The sequence below is a fragment of the Octodon degus genome, unplaced genomic scaffold, assembly GCF_000260255.1.
Source record: "Octodon degus isolate 3935 unplaced genomic scaffold, OctDeg1.0 scaffold00072, whole genome shotgun sequence".
NCBI lineage: Eukaryota > Metazoa > Chordata > Mammalia > Rodentia > Octodontidae > Octodon > Octodon degus.
The window spans coordinates 10,370,079-10,388,857 of NW_004524648.1; the positions used below are offsets into that span (position 1 = coordinate 10,370,079).

At 46.9% G+C, this 18,779-nt stretch overlaps 1 protein-coding gene across 1 annotated transcript in view; it reads right to left on the reverse strand.

The window, feature by feature from the left end:
• Asic2 (acid sensing ion channel subunit 2) overlaps positions 1-9,727 on the reverse strand; it is a 1,146,900-nt gene extending 1,137,173 nt beyond the window's left edge. Inside the window, exon 1 of the mRNA XM_012515641.2 lies at positions 8,901-9,727. Coding sequence (XP_012371095.1) covers positions 8,901-9,455 — 555 coding nt within the window. The 5' untranslated portion in view covers positions 9,456-9,727. The remainder of the gene's footprint in view (positions 1-8,900) is intronic.
• Positions 9,728-18,779: the final 9,052 nt, after the last annotated feature.

Sequence of the window (18,779 nt, forward strand, 5' to 3'; positions counted from 1 at the left end):
CTCTGGTCAGCATCCATTTTTCACTGCCTCCCGCTTTAAAGATGTGCTCAAGCCACTGCCAACATCAAAGGCAGGAGCCTCATCCCGGGGGCTTGGAGCCAGGCTGATGCACACTGTGGAAGAATGGCAGGGAAAGTGGGGCTGGAGGGGGTGGGGCTGGGAAAAGGGCATTTTCACAAGGAGCAGAGTTGGGAAGGGATGAGATCACAGGTTAGTGGTCTAGTGCTTAGTGGTGTGAGCTGGAATGCTAGAAGCTCAGGGTACAGAGCAGCTGGCAAGGTAGGGCGGGCTCAACGCCTTGGGAAGGGCTATCTTAGAGCAACTGAAGAAGAAAATATCCCAAAGGAAATATATCAACAACACCCGAAGAGGTGAATCCCAGCCAAAGTGATTCTCATTTGAGTTATGAAAAATTGGCCTTGGAAAGTGTTGAAAGGTCCAAGGTGAAGACACATCTACAAGGTCCAAGGTTTAAAAGATTTTTTTTTAACACAGGTATTTCATTCTTTCCAAGCCAGCTTGAAATTCCTTTGTTGGGCTTTTTCACCATGGTACCAACCAGATGGAGCAGCAGAAAATAATTCAGGTTTCCTAGCAGAAATGGAGATGATATTCATGTACAGGTGATTCACGAGGGATTGCTCTCAGAAATAGTCCCAGAGGTTGGGAAGGAATCAGGATTGGGCAGGGGAAATGTACACAGAGTCATGGTTCCCGGAGAAGTCCGACTTGGCCTGACTCTATGTGAAGCACTACTCGGTTCCACCCTGAATCAAGATGACCAGCATTTTGTGCTCTGCCCCGTCACCATCCACCACTGGCTTTCCCCAGGTAGTAGGGAGATGGTAACTTCCCAGATAGCCCTGAGAACAGCAGTACCAGTAAACTAGAGGCAAGTCCCCTTTTAAAGTTTGATATGAGCTGTGAAATATTCTACCTACAGCAGGAATAAAAGGGATCTGTATGGCACAGCAGCATCTTCCATAGATGTCCTCTCTAACTGATGCATGTAACACCCAGAGCAGAATCACCTTATACCCCCTAAGCTAGTGTGTCGGGAACCTAGTTAGATCCGTGAGTCCAGCCAAACACATAATAGTGTACAGCCGGGATTCTGAGAGAACAGTTCGGTGCCTTCCATATCCTGCTGTAGCCGCTCAGCGCATTTGGGTCTTGTCACTTTTACTGCATAGATCTGTCTGAATAAAACCAAATAAACAATAAATGGACAAATATATCTGCTTAAGATATAAAATCAGCTCCTAGCCTCAATGTAAGTTTCATTCAGAAGAACAAGTGTGGGCTCAGAAAATAAATTTTGGTGACATTCCATTGCAATGAAGTTGTAAAGGTCGGCAAGCTCTTGGAAACCACCTAGTTCAGCCTGCTTATTTTACACATGAGGAAACTGAGGCCCGTGGAGGCCAATTATCCCACCTAAGGTTGTGAAAATCAATCAACAAGGGTCAATAAATCCAGGCAAATATACTCTTTCTCTGTTACATGCTTAATTTCTTCTAAGCATAAATTTCAATGGCCATGAGTTAATCAATAGAGAATATAACTAAATCATGAGAAAAATAAGCACTGGCCCTGGAAGGATAGATCAGCATCCAAGGTATGATATTTTGGAGTAAGTGGTCCCCAAACTAAGCTCAACTTGATAAACATGTTTTTAACAGATGCTTCAGATTTATCAAATAATTCAGGTAAATATTTCTGAATGTTTCAGCTTCCATCCAGTAACCACTAAACCCAATCTCTACAGATTAGCTTTCAGTTAAATGCATGGGAGAAATGGGATATGTGGGATTTCAAGCCTGTAGGGGTGAGACAGGCCTTTAGTTTCAGGTTATGATAGGTCATGGGTCAAGTAAACTGGCTAGTCGGGTTTGATATTTCAATTTGGCCTCATCAGACATCAACAGATGCAAAGAGAAAGCTGTCAACAAACTTTCAGATGTCTCCAGATCTAAGTGGCATTTTTACAGTCTAATTGGAGGAATTGGATGCTTGATACTTGGAATATGAACTAGTTTAAGAAATGCCACCTGTAACAGCAAACTTGATGGCAAATTCTATCAATTCAGGCTTTCAGGGATTATGCATAGAGGAGGAATCACATTCCAATGCTTCTTAGAGAAATCAGCAGTGATTAACTTTAGAGAAAATGTTCTAGAATTCAGCCTTTCATTAAAGAAAAGGCTCCCTGTGGGGAAAAAAAAAGAAAACCTGTACAGAGAGGGGAAAAGAAGAATTCCCAAATCCATAAGCTCCCAAGTTCAGGAGGTATAAGCACTCCCAAGAAAGAGGCATGGACAGACACATTCATCCAATAAGCAACTGGACATGAGCTCAGAACCCAGCAGCAGCTTCAGCTTTTCTTTCTAAGTAGCAGGCATTGTTATCAGATTGGGATTCCTCTTCAAATTTTTGGAGATCTGAACAAATAATTGGGCAGAACGTTCAAAAAAAAAAGTGACAAGATCAAAGATTTAATGAAAGTGAAAGCACACTCCACCGGATAGGAATGGACGGTGGGCTTCAGATCTAAGATGACTTGCTGTTGAGGGTTTTAAGGAAGGACTAGGATTTGGGGATGGGATTAAAAGGTTTGGTCTAAGGTTCTATTATTATCGATAAACAGTTTGACTCTGCCCTTCTTTCCATTGATGGTGGAGGGTTTGTTGTTGTTGTTGTTGTTGTTATTGTTTTTGTTGTTTTTACCTTTATGTTGCAGAAAGGAACTGACTTGGCTTCCAAAGAACACAAAGTGAGGGTGAAGGGTAATGACATTACCCTTGGTGATTAGAGCCAGGATCTGCCAAGAGTTGTTGAAGATCAATGGGTGCGTGCCTAGAGACTCTCATTACATTTAAGCTGGGTTACCTCATTAGTTTTATATTTATACCAGGATATCCTAGGTATGGGTCAGCATTTATGTCAACATGAGAAAGTAGGCATAGCCCAGAAAGTAGGTTCCCAGGCAGGCCTGTCCTTCTTTCATTGGGTGCTTCTAGCTACCTCCTGCTTCAGTATGAGTCATCAGAATTGTCAGCTCCCAATCACTGTCTAATCTTTCATCACATCTGAAAGAATCCATTTTGCCCATAAAAGCATTAGTTTCAGGAAGCACATAACCTAAGTTTCTACAGACAAAAGGATCCCAACCAGAAACTGGCATCATGGGAACTTTTCACTCAGTGCGACAGAGATCCCTTCTCTGAGGGCACATCAGAAGCTCCCAAGACTACAGAGCATCCCAGGAATATTAGGAACCATCTCATTTGCATACCTTGGAACTTATCATTTTGACAGAACCTAGAAATTTCACAAGCAGGGGAGCGTTGGAGTCTACATCTGTGCACTGAAGTTTGAAGAGTGGATAGTCATGACAGGAGAATCAGAGCTGACCAAGATTTGAGACACATGGAGGAACAGAGCTGCCCTCCAGCCAGGAGGTCTGATCCTAGGAACACAGCTCTGGTGCCTCCTGGGAAACATACAAAGAATGGTGAGACAGAGGTTGCCTCAGATAAAAAAAAAATAGTTGCATTATCACTGAAATGTCATGAAAGGAGGGTAATTGCTGTTCAGCAAACTGCTCTAAAATTGATCAGTTTCCTAAGACCAGGAGCCCACTTGGGGAACTCCAGAAGAAGATAAATTTGACATTGATTAGGTGTACTGTGTAGCAGATGTGGCACCTGATATACAGGCATGAGCTAGGCCCTACTAGCACACAAATGAATGCTGCCAAATGAAGATATTCCTGAAATACCAAGATAATGCATATAACTACATGGAGGTCACAGACAATTTTTCTTCCTTCTTTATTATTTCCCAAGCTTCCAAAATTTTCTCCAATGATCATGGGCTGCTTCTATAATCCAAAGGTGCAATATCAAAAGAAAGGACAGCAATAGGGCAAACTATCTTAATGCAGGTGGAATCCCACTGGCCTACACTGAAAAGGGAGGCCTCTAACAGCCAGTCACTTTATATCAACCAGTCACCTTCCATTACAAAATTCAAGCCCATTTAATAGAAACTCTGAAAGCATATTTTGAGAGTCATGAGATATATGGTTCTAAGTCCTGAGAATACAAAGATGAGTGAAGACATCATAGATTGCAAGAAAGAGAGATAAAAACATAGTGTGTGAAAGAAGCAGTGATTAACAATGCGATACCATCCATGCCTGTTAGAACTGCTGTCATCCAAGAAACAACAGATAACAAGTGTTAGTGGGGATGTATAGAAAAGGGAATCCTTTGTTCATTGCTGGTGCGAATCTAAATTGGTATAGTCATTAGGAGAAATTGCATGGTGATTCCTCAAGGAAATTAAAATTAGAGCTACCATATGATCCAACAGTCCCACCACTGCTAATGTATCCAGTACATAGGAAAGACATCTGCATTCCCATATCCAGTGTGGCACTACACACAGCAACCATCAAGGTAAGTGTGCATTGACAGAAGACTAGATGAAGAAAATGTGATCTCTATATCATATATTTCTACATCTATTATTGCTATATAAAAGCCATAGGGAAAAAAATAAATCTTGTCTTTTATGTCAATATAAATGAACTTGCTGGTTCTCTTCAGTGAAGTAAGCTAGGCTTAAATGGACAACGTTGCATGATATAATGTGTAAGTGAAGTTTTTTTTTAACCAAAAAAAAAAGTAAAATAAGGCTCCAAGAAAGAGAAAGTAAAATGATGATCACCAGAAGCTGAGAGTGGCGGTTGGGGAGATTGTTGGAAGGATTGAAGAGGTGTTGATCACAAGTTACAAAATTGCAAAAGAAATAATTTCAAAAGAGCTATTGTACACCATGGAGATTATTGTAATAGTATATTGCACATTTGAAAATTGCTAAGAGAATAGATTTCATGTGTTCTCACCATGCCCTCCCCCATACACACACACACACACATACACACACACACACATACACACACACACATACATCCTAAGTATGTGTGGTACACTTCATTTAGGCATTCTACAACATACATGTCCTAAGCAGCATATTGCGCACAGGCACACATAAGTTTTTACTTATGAATTTAATGACTAATTTTTAAATTATCAGTGGTTTAAAAACTCAAGACTGAGTTTGAGTTATCTCTAAGGTCTGTTTTAGCTCAAACACTACATAATTCTCACAGGATGGAAACCATAATGACTCCCATAATGACTGTTCTGACAGAGGGATAAACCAAATGCTGTGTAGCAGACAGAAGAGGAAGAGATTAATTTAGATTATGGTAATGGGGAGGGGACAGGCTTCCTGGAGAGGGCTACAATTATCCTAAGCTGCAGTTATCTTAAAAGATAAGTAGTATCGAAATAAATAGACATGGAGAGAGGGACAAAAGGCAAAGAGACAAAGAAGCAAAGCTTAAAAGCCGGGATCCTGGGTCACTTCAGGGAACAGTAAGTACTGTTTAACCAACTAGTCCTTGTTGTGCGTTTGCTGTGGGCAGGCCCCGTACTTGGCTTGATGTACACTGGACGAATGTTGAATGAGGTCAGCTATGACTGGAGGACAGCAGATGGCCTTGACTCTGCAATGTGTGGGCTTAGTCTGTGCTGATCACTGCTGCACACCAGGCCTCTGATCAATTAGCCCAGGAAAGACCATTTGTGAAGCAAAGTGATTCAGGGTGAGGAAAGCTAGCTATCAGTGTACTACAGGAGTCACCCAACCCCTGGAGAAAAGGATGGAGGTAATGGAACTGAACTTAAACCTGCCCTCCTACTCTTAGTTTAGAACCCAGATTATCCAACATCATGGCCAGAGACACAAACCCTATCCAAATTTCCAGCCCTTCCTTCCCCTCCAGGTCACGGGCCTTCTCCTCCAAGAAAACATCATGAGATCAAGGTCCTCTGATGCTTTCCCAGGAAAGAGAAGCATGTATTTATCTGAAGTTAGATTGTCCCAGGTGAGAGTTAAGTGTGTACCTGCTTGTACATGGAGCACACCTGTTTGCAGATAGTCAGAATTCCACAGTTGACTTCCCAGGGGCTTTTAGTCTCTACAAACAGCCTTTCTTACTCAGCTAGAATCATGACTGGGTCTCTAATTAAAGGGTATTATGCACTTCATTGCACACCAGCTAAGAACTTGGAATAAGGAAGCTTATGCTAAATCATTAGCTCTGGAGATGCCACTAGGTATGCTTCACTGTACAGAAAAAGAAACAAAAATAAAAAGCCATCCACCTGTGACACCCCCTCCCCCACGCTTAACATCTCCTAAGGCAGCCAAAGACAGCACTTAGAGAAATGAGGCTCCCAGCATAGTGCACCCCAGACAGAGCTTGTAAATAAAGCAACTGGAGAGGTACATGCCGAAGAGAGAATATATGCGAGAAGGCGGGTGAGTTGGCTTTTCTAATAATGACTGCTCAAGTCCTCAGCCTGCTTCCAGCTTGGGAGCCCAAGTACGAGCATTCCTCTGCTTAAGGCCAATAGGACTCACAGAGCCCAAGGGTGAGCCAGGAGGATCGCTTCCCACAAGGTCTTACACAAACATGGCACAGTATTGTCACATAGAGGCACAGCATAGCTGCCCAAGGCAACCAACTTCCACAGTCTCCTCCAGCTTTCCTAGAGTGGGTGCCTTTTCCTGCCATCCCTCAACTTATGGAAGACCAGCATTTAGGCCCAAGGTCTTTTCAGTAATGGGCAAAGTTATACATAGTGGGTCACTCCAAAGACAGGCACACAAACAGATAGATCAGTCTTGACTTTGCGGAGGATGGCAGATAATGACAATCTCACTAACCAAGCAATAAAACATCTACAGGCAACTTTGTTATTTTGGAAATATCCTAGGGAGGTCACGATCTTAGCTAAAGATTCAAGTCCCTATTTTTAGTCTCTTGGGACCCTGACATTTCTCATGACAGGGTAAGTGCAGAGAGTAACCTAATGTCCAAAAACCCTTGTTTTGAAATAGAACTTGGACATGGCTACAGTGGAAGCTACTAGTTGGGTGTGCAGTCCTGAAGCTGCCTAAGGGTTCAGTCCAGACTCTGCTGCCAACTGCAGCATCTCAGTGCAACATTCTGTTGTCTGTGTGCTCCATGTGTGAACAGGCAGACTGAGGAACAGCTGAGTGCATTTCTGCGATGCACGGTACTGTGGTGAAGCTAAGCGTTGCCAGGCACTAGGGAGCATGGGGTGGAAGACAGTGATGATTTCAGCCTCCAAGAAGGAGGCGTATTTTTCTCCATCCCTCCCCAGGGCAGCTGAGACATCATTTGTGCATGGCATGTTTTAGGATCCTGTTTGCTCCATTTAGAGGGGCTGGTCCATTCCTCTAGCTCAGACTGGCTTCCTCTTCAGCAGATTTTGCTGCTGGTTTTGCTGTGCTCTTGCCCAGAATGTTTAAAAAAGATAATACAAAAGGGTTCCCCTGAGAGACAGAGCTTCAGCACATGGGTTGTGAGAAGCAATGCCCCCAGCGCTCTGGGAGTTTCCAGAATCAGAGACAGCCCACAGCAAGCACAGGGGCTGCAGGCAGAGACTGATTGTAACATTAAGCAAACCTCAAAGCAAGAGGCAGGTGAAGCAGAGAGGGGCTGGGGGGAAGATGTACCACTGGGAAGGAAGGGGATATTGTAATGAGCGAGGACCACAGGTAGCTGCTAATGACAGAGTCTAGTCCCACAGCACTGTTGCACCTGCCACCCTGAACTTGCAAATGCACTTAAGCTCAAGGCTTTGAGACTCAAACACTCCTGTTTCCACACCAGCTCTAAGGCAAACAGCTACACTGGATTTCAGGAGGGTCTCACAGCCCATAATGTCACAGACTCACCTGGCAGTATGGAGGGGTCAGCAGCTGCCATCTGACCTTTTATGCCAAGTTATGCCTGTTGGCCCACTAGATGGACCAAGAATACTAGCCACAACAGCTATCCTCCTGCCCTGCCCTCTCAGCCCCTTCCAGTGAACACATCCTCCCTGTAAGCCACAGCCCCTTCTGTGTTTCTTTTTACTCAGCTCCCCACACCCTCTCAGGCTTTCCAATCCCACAGCTGCTTGTCCCCTCCCCATGATCTCCCTCCACATTCACATTGTAAAACAATTCTACACAGAGAAAACGAGCATTTGAGTTTTAAGCTAAGGCTCCTAGACAAGCCAGCCGGGACCACCTCGCCCTCACAGGCATCTCGCTGCCCATCTGCACGGGTGCCTCCACCCAGGCCCTTCTCCCTGACCAACCACTCTGGACAGCTCCTTGCTTCAAGTGGAGCCCTGGGAATCCCAGCTTCTGCTTGTCCCCACATGGGGCTCAGGATCCACACCAGAAAAGGCAGGAAAGAGCATTCAACCCCTCTGCAGCTTCATCTGCTCCAGCAAGCTCCCCATCCAGGCTGTGGGGAGCCCCACTCCCCCTCCTCTGACAGCTTTAGCTCCAGCCCAACCCACAGGATGCAGTGTCTGATGCCACTTCCGAGCAGAGAGAGAGAGAGAGAGAGAGAGAGAGAGAGAGAGAGAGAGAGAGAGAATGCCACCTCATCAATGACAAGCTGTTCCAATCACAGCTCAGACACCAATCCAATGCCCTGGACAACAGACAACCCAAGCCTCCTCCCTCTGGCTGGAGGGAAGCCAACTCGGCCCATCTGGCAAAGTGACCCCACAGCAATCCCTCATATCATATCACCCTCCGTATCTGAATAGACTACAGCTCTCCATCCTGACAGGTAACCTCTGCTACAACAACTCTCACCAACTGCCCTCTTGGCCTTCAGCTCTTCTGCTCTCTCCTGCTTCAGGTCACAAGGAGACCCCAAACCGAATCAAACACCTCCAGCGCACCACTTCGGCAGAGGACCAAGCGCAAGAGTGATCCGAAAACAGAGTACTCACTGTGGTGAAGTCTTGGTGGCCACACTCCTGTCCCTTGAACTTACAGTACAGCATCATATCCTTCAGGTCGTGGCCCACGCGATGCAGGAACTCCAGCATGCTGAACTGCTTGGGTTTGTAGTGTTTGAAGTTGGCCTTCTGCTGCAGGGTCTCCAGCACCGTGGGGTCAGCCAGATGCGGGTTCGGGATCTTCAGGTTGACGTCCAGCAGGGCCAGCAGCTCTCCAGCGTGGTACAGGTCATTGGTAGTGAGCCTGGAGAATCGGAAGCCATTGAGGTTGCAAAGGGTGACAGCTGGGAAGACCAGGCTCTGGGCCACCACCTCATCCACCTTGGTGACGTGCTGATAGGAAAAGTAGTAGGACACTCTCTCAGAGCTCTCTACCAGCAGCAGGCCCAAGGAGCCCACGAAGGCCACGGCCCAGAGCACTCGCCGAATGGTCAGCGGCCCGTACACGAAGATGTGGCGGATGCCATGGAGAGTCGAGGAGTTGGCGAAGATCTGGATGCTAGACGGTTGCAGGCTGCCCTCGCTGGGACTCTCCTTGAGGTCCATCGGGACCCTGTGCAGTTCTGCAACTGGCTTCAGGTTGATGAAATTTCAGGGAAGAGTTCCCAGTCCTGGGGCTGGGTTTATACCTTGCCGTTCACGGCAGACAACGCCAGGCAAGCATCAGGCCAGACGCTGTGAGTTTATCCTGAGAGCCCAGCCGAGCGCTGACAGGGGTGAGTGTTTATATAAAACCCATTCAAACTCTAGCTCCTGATTTTTTCCAGGCGATAAGGAGGGCTGGTTTTATTTAGGGAGACACCAAGGTGATGTGGAAGGGATGTGGGTGGGAAGGGAGCGCTTAGCCAATGGAAATAAAGTCCTCCCCCCTACACACGCCACTAGAGACAAGATTAAAAGCGAGAGCCAGGGAGAAAATGCTTAAAACAAGTCGCTGAGCCGCTCGGAGCCTGTTAACCAGCGCATAAGCCCCGTGTTAACCACCCCGGGGATGTCAGGGCAGCCTCCAGGCACTGCGGTCGGGCGCAGAGCACAACCTCCCCCGCCGCCGCCGCCGCCGCCGCCGCCGCTGCCGCTGCCGCTCTCCTCTCCGTACTGCCGGCGCTCCGGGTGCCGCGTCTCGCCGCCGGCCGCCGGCCCTCCTCTCCTCCTCTTCCAGGCCCCCTTTTTGGGCAGAATTCCAAATGCTGGCGGCCGTGGCTAGCACCAGCCAGAGGAGGCAGCGTGCCGCCCGCCGCCGAGAGGCGGAGCCCCGGAGCCTGGGGGCCGATGGATGCTGGGCTCGGACAGGGCTGCAGCCTCCGGGGAGGAGAGAGAGAGACCCTGGAGGCGCGCGGCAAGCGGCGTCTGGCTCAGGCCGCCCGGCCTCCGGTTAGCTGTGACAGGGGAAGGGGAAGGGCAGGGCCGGGCGGGAGAGACAGCGCCGGTGGGGGCGGGGCACCTGGAGAAAGTTTCTTTCTAGCCTTTCTCAAAGGGGTAGCTGCGGGGACCGGGGAAGGGGGTTGCGTTCCCCAGAAGGTGGGCAGCCAGTCCCAGCAAAGACTTGACATCCTACCCCGTGGAAGGCAGGAAGGCAGCCGCTAACAGACCAGAGTCAGATATGGGGTGGGAGCAACATCTCTTTGCACCAGTGTGAGCTCCCCTGGAGACCCAGCCTGGAGGCTCCAGGAGAAAGATGCTGAAAATAAGCACAGAAAAGTGCAATCTAAATCCACAAAGCAGCTACTGCCTGCAGGAGGGGGGACCTGCCAGGGATGTAGTGAGACGCTCTCTAGAGAGGGAAAAGCTAGAGTGCCCCTAGGAAGCCCAGGGAAAGAGCAACAAGTAGCCCCACCCCTACGTGGCTGTCACGGAAAGCTGTGTTTGATAAAGAAAGACAGCTGGGGCTCCAAGTAGAGCTGCTTGTATTCCTGCGTCCCATTGAATGGAAAGGTGTGTGTGTGTGTGTGTGTGTGTGTGTGTGTGTGTGTGTGTGTTCTGCGCCAGGAGCTGCCAGATGGAAGCCCAGCTGAAGCTATAGGTGGGAGCAAAGAATGGGCTTACAGCAGCCCACCTCCGTTTTCCTGAACATCCCCTGGAAGTCAGTTATTGGTAGCAGGTGGTATAACTTGCCGGCCTGCCCCATGCCAGGGATCAAATGGCTGTAGCCTACTGAATCAGTGGTACTGAGTCCACATCAGGAGGAGAGGAGCGGGAAATGTATGCGAGTGGCCAGCCCACGCTGCACTGCCAGTTTGGGACAAACCCATATGAGGTCAGGTGCCCTGTGGGCCTATCTGAGGCCCAGGCTAGGGTGACAGCTTGGATGGAAGAAGGTAGGAGAGGCAGCTTACACAGTGACCCTCTCATTTTATATCTACTCTGGAACATCTCTCCATCCTCCCTGGCCATCTGCTAAACCAGATCCAGCAAGACAAGCATTCAGATGCACTTTAAGGCAACATTTGGCATACCATTGGTGACCTATTGATCCCAGAGTGTAAACAGCACAAGTGGGCTGGCGGATTGACTACAGGCCTTTGCTAACCTAGAGGTCTAAGAGCCCTGCCTCCAAGGCTGGGAACCACAGGCTTTTAAGGCAAGAATATCCAAATTAAGTAAGTCTGTGTCATGTGACAGGACTTGGGTGAGGGTGTCGCATCATCTCATTTGTCCTTGTCAACTATCTTGACAGGTAGATGTTCCTGTTTTACTCCCATTCTACAGTGAAGAAGACTGAGGCCCACAAAGGACAAGTACTATGTCCAGGTTATACAACCACTGGTGCCAGAATTAGAATTTGAACCCTGGGATGATTGCCTCCAGAAATCAGCCTTCAGAAAGTAGATCCAAAATGTTTCTCCCTGAACTTAGGAAGGAGCAAATGCTGGACTACACACACACACACACACACACACACACACACACACACACGCCAGCTTCTCACAGGTACCATGAAGCAGCCCGGTGCCTCCTGTCTTCCCAGTCCTGTCCCTGCTGCCCATTGTTTCCACAGCTCAAGGGACTCTCATGTAGGACTCAAGGGACTTCCCTGGTTAATCTCACCAACACTCAGCCCACCTAACTACACAGTATGGTGACCTGTAACTTTGTACCAGATCCTGCACTCGTTGTACAGAAACAAGGATGAATGAAATACATGTTCTACGGCTGGCATCTCAAGGTTCAGCCGGGGTGGAGCCAGAGACATAAGCACGCAAGTCCCAGTGAGACAACATGGTCAGCGACAGAAGCAGCGTGGCTTGCGGGCTCCTGGTACTCAGAGTCCCTACCTGGCTCTTCCACCTCCAGCCTTTGTGCATGCTGTGTTCTACCCTCTCCTAGCTTCTAGGCCCACTCCCCCATGAAGACTCTTCTTAGAACCACATCTTCTCTCAGTTTTCATCTGATGCATGTTTCTCTTGTGATAAATGACAGAGTAGCGCTGCTCCCCTGGCTAAGTTCCTTTCCTGTCCCATCACCTCCCCAAAACACTGTTCTGAGGTATGCAAACAGTATGGAAGCATAGTGGAGAACAGTGACCAACACTTGAATGTACCTACATTCTTTCTCCCTTCTCTTTCTCTGTGACCTTGGAGGAGGTTAGAAAACTCCTGTGAACTTTCATTTTCCCAACCTCCAAAATGGTGGGGTATCTAATGCCTCCCTCATAAAGCCGTTGTGCAAAGGAAATGACATAAAGATTATAAATTGTCTGGTACAATTTACATACTTAGCAATTAGCACTTTCTCTTGATGACTACTCTGAGAACGTTCTTTGTTGATTTTGGTGTTCTTTTCCAGGTGATTGGGGAACCATTTAAAGCTCTGGGAGATTTCTGCATGCCGGAGAGTATCATTCCCATTCAAAGACTGGAGAGAAACACAGTCCTCTGTCTCTGCTTTATCCTGTCCTGAGAAGTAAGGTGTTGCTCCAGACTTCTGGACTAAATATCTCCTAAGTGGGAGAGGGTTGAGGTAGAAGAGAAGAGTGTTAAGGGTGGCTTTCATTACTGGGAACCAGACCTGTGATTGATATTTAATTAAATCCTTGAAATGTCAAGAGCACTGTCACACCCATTTTAAAGGCAATGAGGCTGAGTGCCTGAACCTAGAGCGCTACCTTGCCCAAGGTCCTGCAGCAAAAATGGGGAAAGCTGTGAGTCAGGAATACATGAGTCCTAGAAGGAGCGGCCGCGAGCCCAATGCCAACACTCCAACTCGATCTCAGTGCTCCTGACCATCATGGCTTCAGCTTTGAACACAAAGCGTCTGAGTTGTGGAATATTCTCCAAGAAGAAATGGGGTCCTCACTTCTAGCATACATAGCAATTCAACCTGATGGCTAAGACAGCTCTCTGAAGGGCCCTCTTTAATCAATAAGACTCCTTTGCAGTTAGCACTATAGTTTATATGCGAACATCAGCTACTGCGCTCACACACCTTAGAAGAGCTTTTGTACTATTCAGGTGGTTATACATTTCCTGCTTCCATCAGGTGCCCAGGACCTATCAGCTTAGCTCTGGGACACATGTAGAGGGCACCAGGGATTGGGTTTAGAGTGGGTCTATTTGGCCCAGATTTTTAGGCACTGCCTTAATTGTATATAATTATGGTCTTTTTTGTGAAGTGTATGACTAAACATTAAAGAACTTTCCAGATAAATTCATTCCCCAATTAAGGAGTTTAACCCCTATTAGTCTGTGTGCCCAGATTCTGTCTGTGGCAAATTTATTTGTGCTTATGAATAAATGAACATGTGGATGTATTTGCCCTGCAACACTGACTCTGCTGACCTGAGATGTGAAGAGGGGAACCTTCCTCCAACACTGGAGACCCTGGGCCCTGGCCTGAGTCCAATTTCTGGGGAAGGTCAAGATCAGGGTGCAGTCTTTGTGAGGAGTGACAGCCAGCAGAGTTATGAAGCTGAGCTCCACAATCAGCTCCAATGCTAATTTGCTACTTAATATATGCTAGATACTGGCCTTGCCACCAACACCTCCTAATTAGGAAAAAAAGACAAACATCCTCTTCTATCTACAGATGGTGCTATTATTTCAAACTCAGAATGTCCTCAATATACAACTTCCCTCCCCCCTCATGTGGGATTGCCACAAACAAGGGGTAAAGATCAACTATGAGAGAACTGAAGTGTTTTCCCCCTGTTGCTTGGTTTATAAATAAAATGCTCCTTACCACTATTCCTATTTAGTTTCTTCATTAAACATTTGGCAAATGATTTGTCCTAAAGGGCACATAAAGGGGTGAAGCAAAGATGGACATTCTATGGGTACTTTATTGAGATTATGTCAATAGTTGTTTATATTTTTTTTCCAGGTGGAAAGTACAGAGGGCAGTCCACACTGAGCAGACCCTTCGGACTCAGCTGTCAATTGACCTTGACCCTAAAGTGGACTTACTTTGCTGTGTGACCTTTGGGCAACCGTATAATATCTCTGTGCTATTCTCTTTGCATTTGTGGTAAATCATTTCCGAGGTCTCCTGTTGCTGCTGCCACCATTTGACATAAGCACTGACCAAAGCATAAATACCCAGTTAATGGGATAAAAATGAGTTAGAATCTGGGATTCTGGTCATTAACCCCATGTCACCATCTGCTGTAACAGTATGAGGGCAGGGCCAGGTGAATGGAGAATTACCCATCACTTGCTAAACGTGCAGATTCCTGCTCCAGCCCCAAACACCACCAGCCTCTGCCAGCTCAAACTCTCTCGAGGGGTGGCCTTGCCTTGCAAGGCTGCCTTCCCAGTGACTTTGCTGGAGGGAGGGCAGCTGTCGATGTCACCAGGACCATCGGCCCCCAGAGCTCTGTCTGCTTATCGAGGATGCCAAGCTGACTGGGGGAGCTCTATGCTGCACTCCCTTCTACCTGAGCAGAGTCCCCTGCCCCTGGCTTCATCTATGTCATTTCATTCTTTCTACCTGCCCTTTCAGCCCACTCACCACTCCATCTCGTGCCTTCTTTCTTCTTAGTTCTATTCACTTGTGGCACTGTGTCTGTCCTCTTCCTGAAGTATTTGTTCTCTAACTGGACTGTCAGCCTCTCCTCTGTCCCCACCTCAGGACAGAGACCCTACCTATCTGGTGAGAACTTCCATTCCCAGCAAGAGGTGATATAAGAATTCATGAATAGATTCTCTCCTCTCTGATGTTGAGGTTGATTCTCTAAAAGGCAAGAATGGGGATCCTGGAGCCTGCCCTGAACCCCATTCCTGAGAATGTCAAAGGGCTTCCTCAGACCTGTCTGCTGTTCCTCCATTATCTGGGGAAGATTTCCTTAGAGCTAGGTCCAATTCAGGGGTGACAGGGGTTCATGTAGCCTGAGAAAATGGGGAGGGGAGACCCTGTTGGTATTGTAGTACTGGGAATTAAACATTGGGTCTTTGCTCTGAGATGTATCTGAGCCTGTTTCTCTTTTTTAAACTTTATTTTCAGACAGGATCTGAGGCTGGGCTTGAACTTGTGATCCTCCTGCCTCAGTCTCCCAAGGTGTTGGAATTACAAGAATGCACCATCAACTTTAAGAGTTGTTGACTGTTTCCTCTACTTCCTAGTCTGCGTAAACCTGGATTAGGGTGAAAAGTGAGGCTCAGTACAAGCTGGCTGCTTTCTTTTTTCCCTGCTGTATCTTCACCTTACCCTTCATTGACTGGACAACTAACACTTTGCTTCAATCTTCCTTTCATTCGCCTGAGCTGATAGTGAAGTTATACATAAATGTGTAAGCAAGTTCTGATAGTAGATGTGCAATAAATTCTTGCTGATGTAGACTGAGGAATACCAGTCAGGACTCTGAACTGTTCTTTACTCTGAATCCAGTTTTTAGCAACTAAAAATTAGTTTATCATGGGTTTTTAACTTTTGATATGGAATCAGTAACTTTTAGCTTACATTTTCTTTAGTTTAATGGATCCCACTTGCCCATAGCCTCTTAGTCATGTAAAGGCCAACTTCCTTGTCAGTTAGACAAAAAAGCCACTTCTGGGCCACATCTGACCACAGCTACTTTCATCCTGCTTAGCCTTTAATCTAGTACATCTGTCCAAAGACACAAAAGCCGTCTCTTCCATAAACAACGCAGGCCCAGTCAGCTTCCCACATGGGTAAAAGAAGATCTATAGGACACAGAGCCCCTGCCTTCTGATTTTATTTCATGTCATTTCCCTTCCTCCAGGACCTGAGAGTCCCCCATCCCCACCACTTTGGTGTCTCTCCTGTACTGAGTGTTTTCTTTCTCTAAATCACCATGATTTTCTATTTTTCGTCTGTATATTTCCTCCTCTCCTAGTCTGCTTCACCCCTCTCTCTCTCCTGGGAAGGAACAGAAGAAAGAAAGCATCACTGTTTGCTTTCTCTCTGTCACTCAATCTCTCTTGTGAGCCGGCTGCTTCACAAATAAGAGAAAACGCACAGAGCAGCCTGCAGTTGGCCATCAATGGACAGCTCTCAATACAAACTGTTAGGGCCCCTCGGCCTTGGGTGAGCAGGTAACCCTAGAAGAGGAGAGAGGCAGGGGGAAGGAAGCCTCTGCCTGGCTCTGTAGTGGAGCTTCCTCTCCCTCTTGTGTTCCGCATGTGCACTGCAACTGCTGCTGAGCTCGGACATGCAGTCCTGGCCAGGGGTAGCATTGCAGCAGACCTTGGCGGCATTCCATGCTACACAGCCTCCTTTCCTCGACGACCCCCAATCACCCATCCATCGACCTTCTTCCATCACTGCTCCCCCATGACTCCCCTTTTTATTCATCTCTCTGCTCAGGTATGCACAGGTCAGAGTGCGCTGCTTGTAAAGATCTAATTACATTTGCCAGCTTTTCTTGATTTTTGTAATGCACTTGCTTGAGTTCAATGTGTTGATTCCCAAGCTCTTTCATAAAACAGGACGACACAAAAGTAATGACATAGGAATAAGAAAATAATAGAAACAGGACTGAGAGAAAAGGAAGAGAAATGTGTTCATTTTTCCTCTAGTGTCAATATGCCTTCTCCTACACAATTTCCTAACACAGTTTTTGGCCTACAGGTACTACATGGGGGTAGAGTGCTTATAGACTTCACCACTTATATAGCAGTAGGCAGTATGTGGCAGGCTACAAAATGCAAGAAGCATGGTCTCTACTACCACTAGCCTTTTCATCCCACTGGGGCAACTCGCATTCATGTCTTACATCTATGCCATGCTCCTGTAGAACTCTTGAGCAGGCATTATCCTGTCTGATTTCCATGCATGGAAGGGGGGCTCATGTTTCTATGGTATGCCTAGAAACTGAGGCTCAGAAACTGAGCCTGAGAAGGTCTGAGGACCCTGAGTGGAGATGTGGAGATGGAGCTCCATGTCTGGTTTTCTGACCCCAGATTTCCGGTTGTCTGCACCCTCCCAATATTCTGATAGAGCCTCTCTAGAGGCACCCACAGGGACAGAACACAAGAAGCACTGGTCATGACAAGGTGAACTGGCTCTAGGGAAGGCAAGACAATGGGGCCTGGGAAGAGAAGGAAGAATATCAGGCCAGGAAAGGGTAGGAGACAGAGCTACAGCTGGGAAGCGGCAGTCAGCCAGAGGTGATATGGGGAGGACTTTTCGGCCCAGTTCCCTCTAGCTGCCATCTAAAGAGCCACAGTGACAGGAACTAGAGAACAGGTTTTTAAGAGGTATATTTGAAGGTGTGAGGGTGAGATGGACTCTTCCCTCTATCTCTGTATATACGAATACGTGTCTACCATGTAAATTCTAATTATCTGTCTAATTACACATTAATTACACAATTAATTACAAATCACACATTTGGGATGTACAGGCTGCTGGTCTTTGTCTGGTCACTTTGGTGAAGTGCTACAAGAGGACACCAACATGTAGGAATTCACATCATTGTTCCCCAAATCACTAGACAGTGGGCACAACAGAGTATTTGTGCCCACTGCAGAGCGTGTGCTGCATCAGGGCCTCTCAGAAGACATGAACTTGAAACTTCCTACCCTGTGTAGTTCAGATTCCATGGGTGGAAAGGAACCGATATGTACCTGGGTCCAAATCACATTGAATCCTGTGCAGCTGTCCCTCTCACTTTCCAAACAAGGGGACTGAAGCTTACAGAGATTATCTGTGGTCCAACTGCTGGTGTGGAGGGAAACTCTGGTGAGACTCCACAGTGGCTGATAAGATCACTGCCTGAGTTCCTTGCTTGGCTTGTCATGCTGCAGTTAAGGGTACAGGCACTGGTGTCGGATGATTGGAGTTCAACTTCTGAAGCCAACACACCCCAGCTCTGTTACTTAAGGCATGCTGTTTAACTTGCTTACTCTGTGTTTTGCTTATCTAGATAGGAAAGGGAGCTCATTAAAGGACCCACCTTCAAGGGCTGATGGTAGAACATGTATAATGCACTAATAAATAGAACCTCAGCTGTTATTATTTATACCATCGCTGTAGTCACTGCTATTGTCAAAAGGAGACCTGGGTGATAAGGAGCTTATGAACTTGTACCGTGTGAACTTCCTTTGGGCTCTACCCAATCTGCACAAGAAGCCAGGCAGTATGTACCCATGAATCAGTTGTAAACATGAGAGCAGACAGTGCCAGAAATTAAACACTCGTAAGTCATTGTATACTTGATGTATCAGTTACTACTTACTAAAGAAACAAATTTAATGCAAGATATACAAGTACATAAAGATTTATAGCATAGCTTACAATGGCTGCCCCCCAGAGTCAGGCAGAGAAGAATGGAAAAGAGCTGCCTCTGCACTAGAGACTTGAAGGATCCTGCCAAAGGCCTGGACCTCACTGTAGATTCCCATGTAAGTCCATATCAGGAAGTCCAAGGGTCTGTCATGCAAGGCTGAAGAGTCTGCCCTGGAAGCCAGGAAGTGA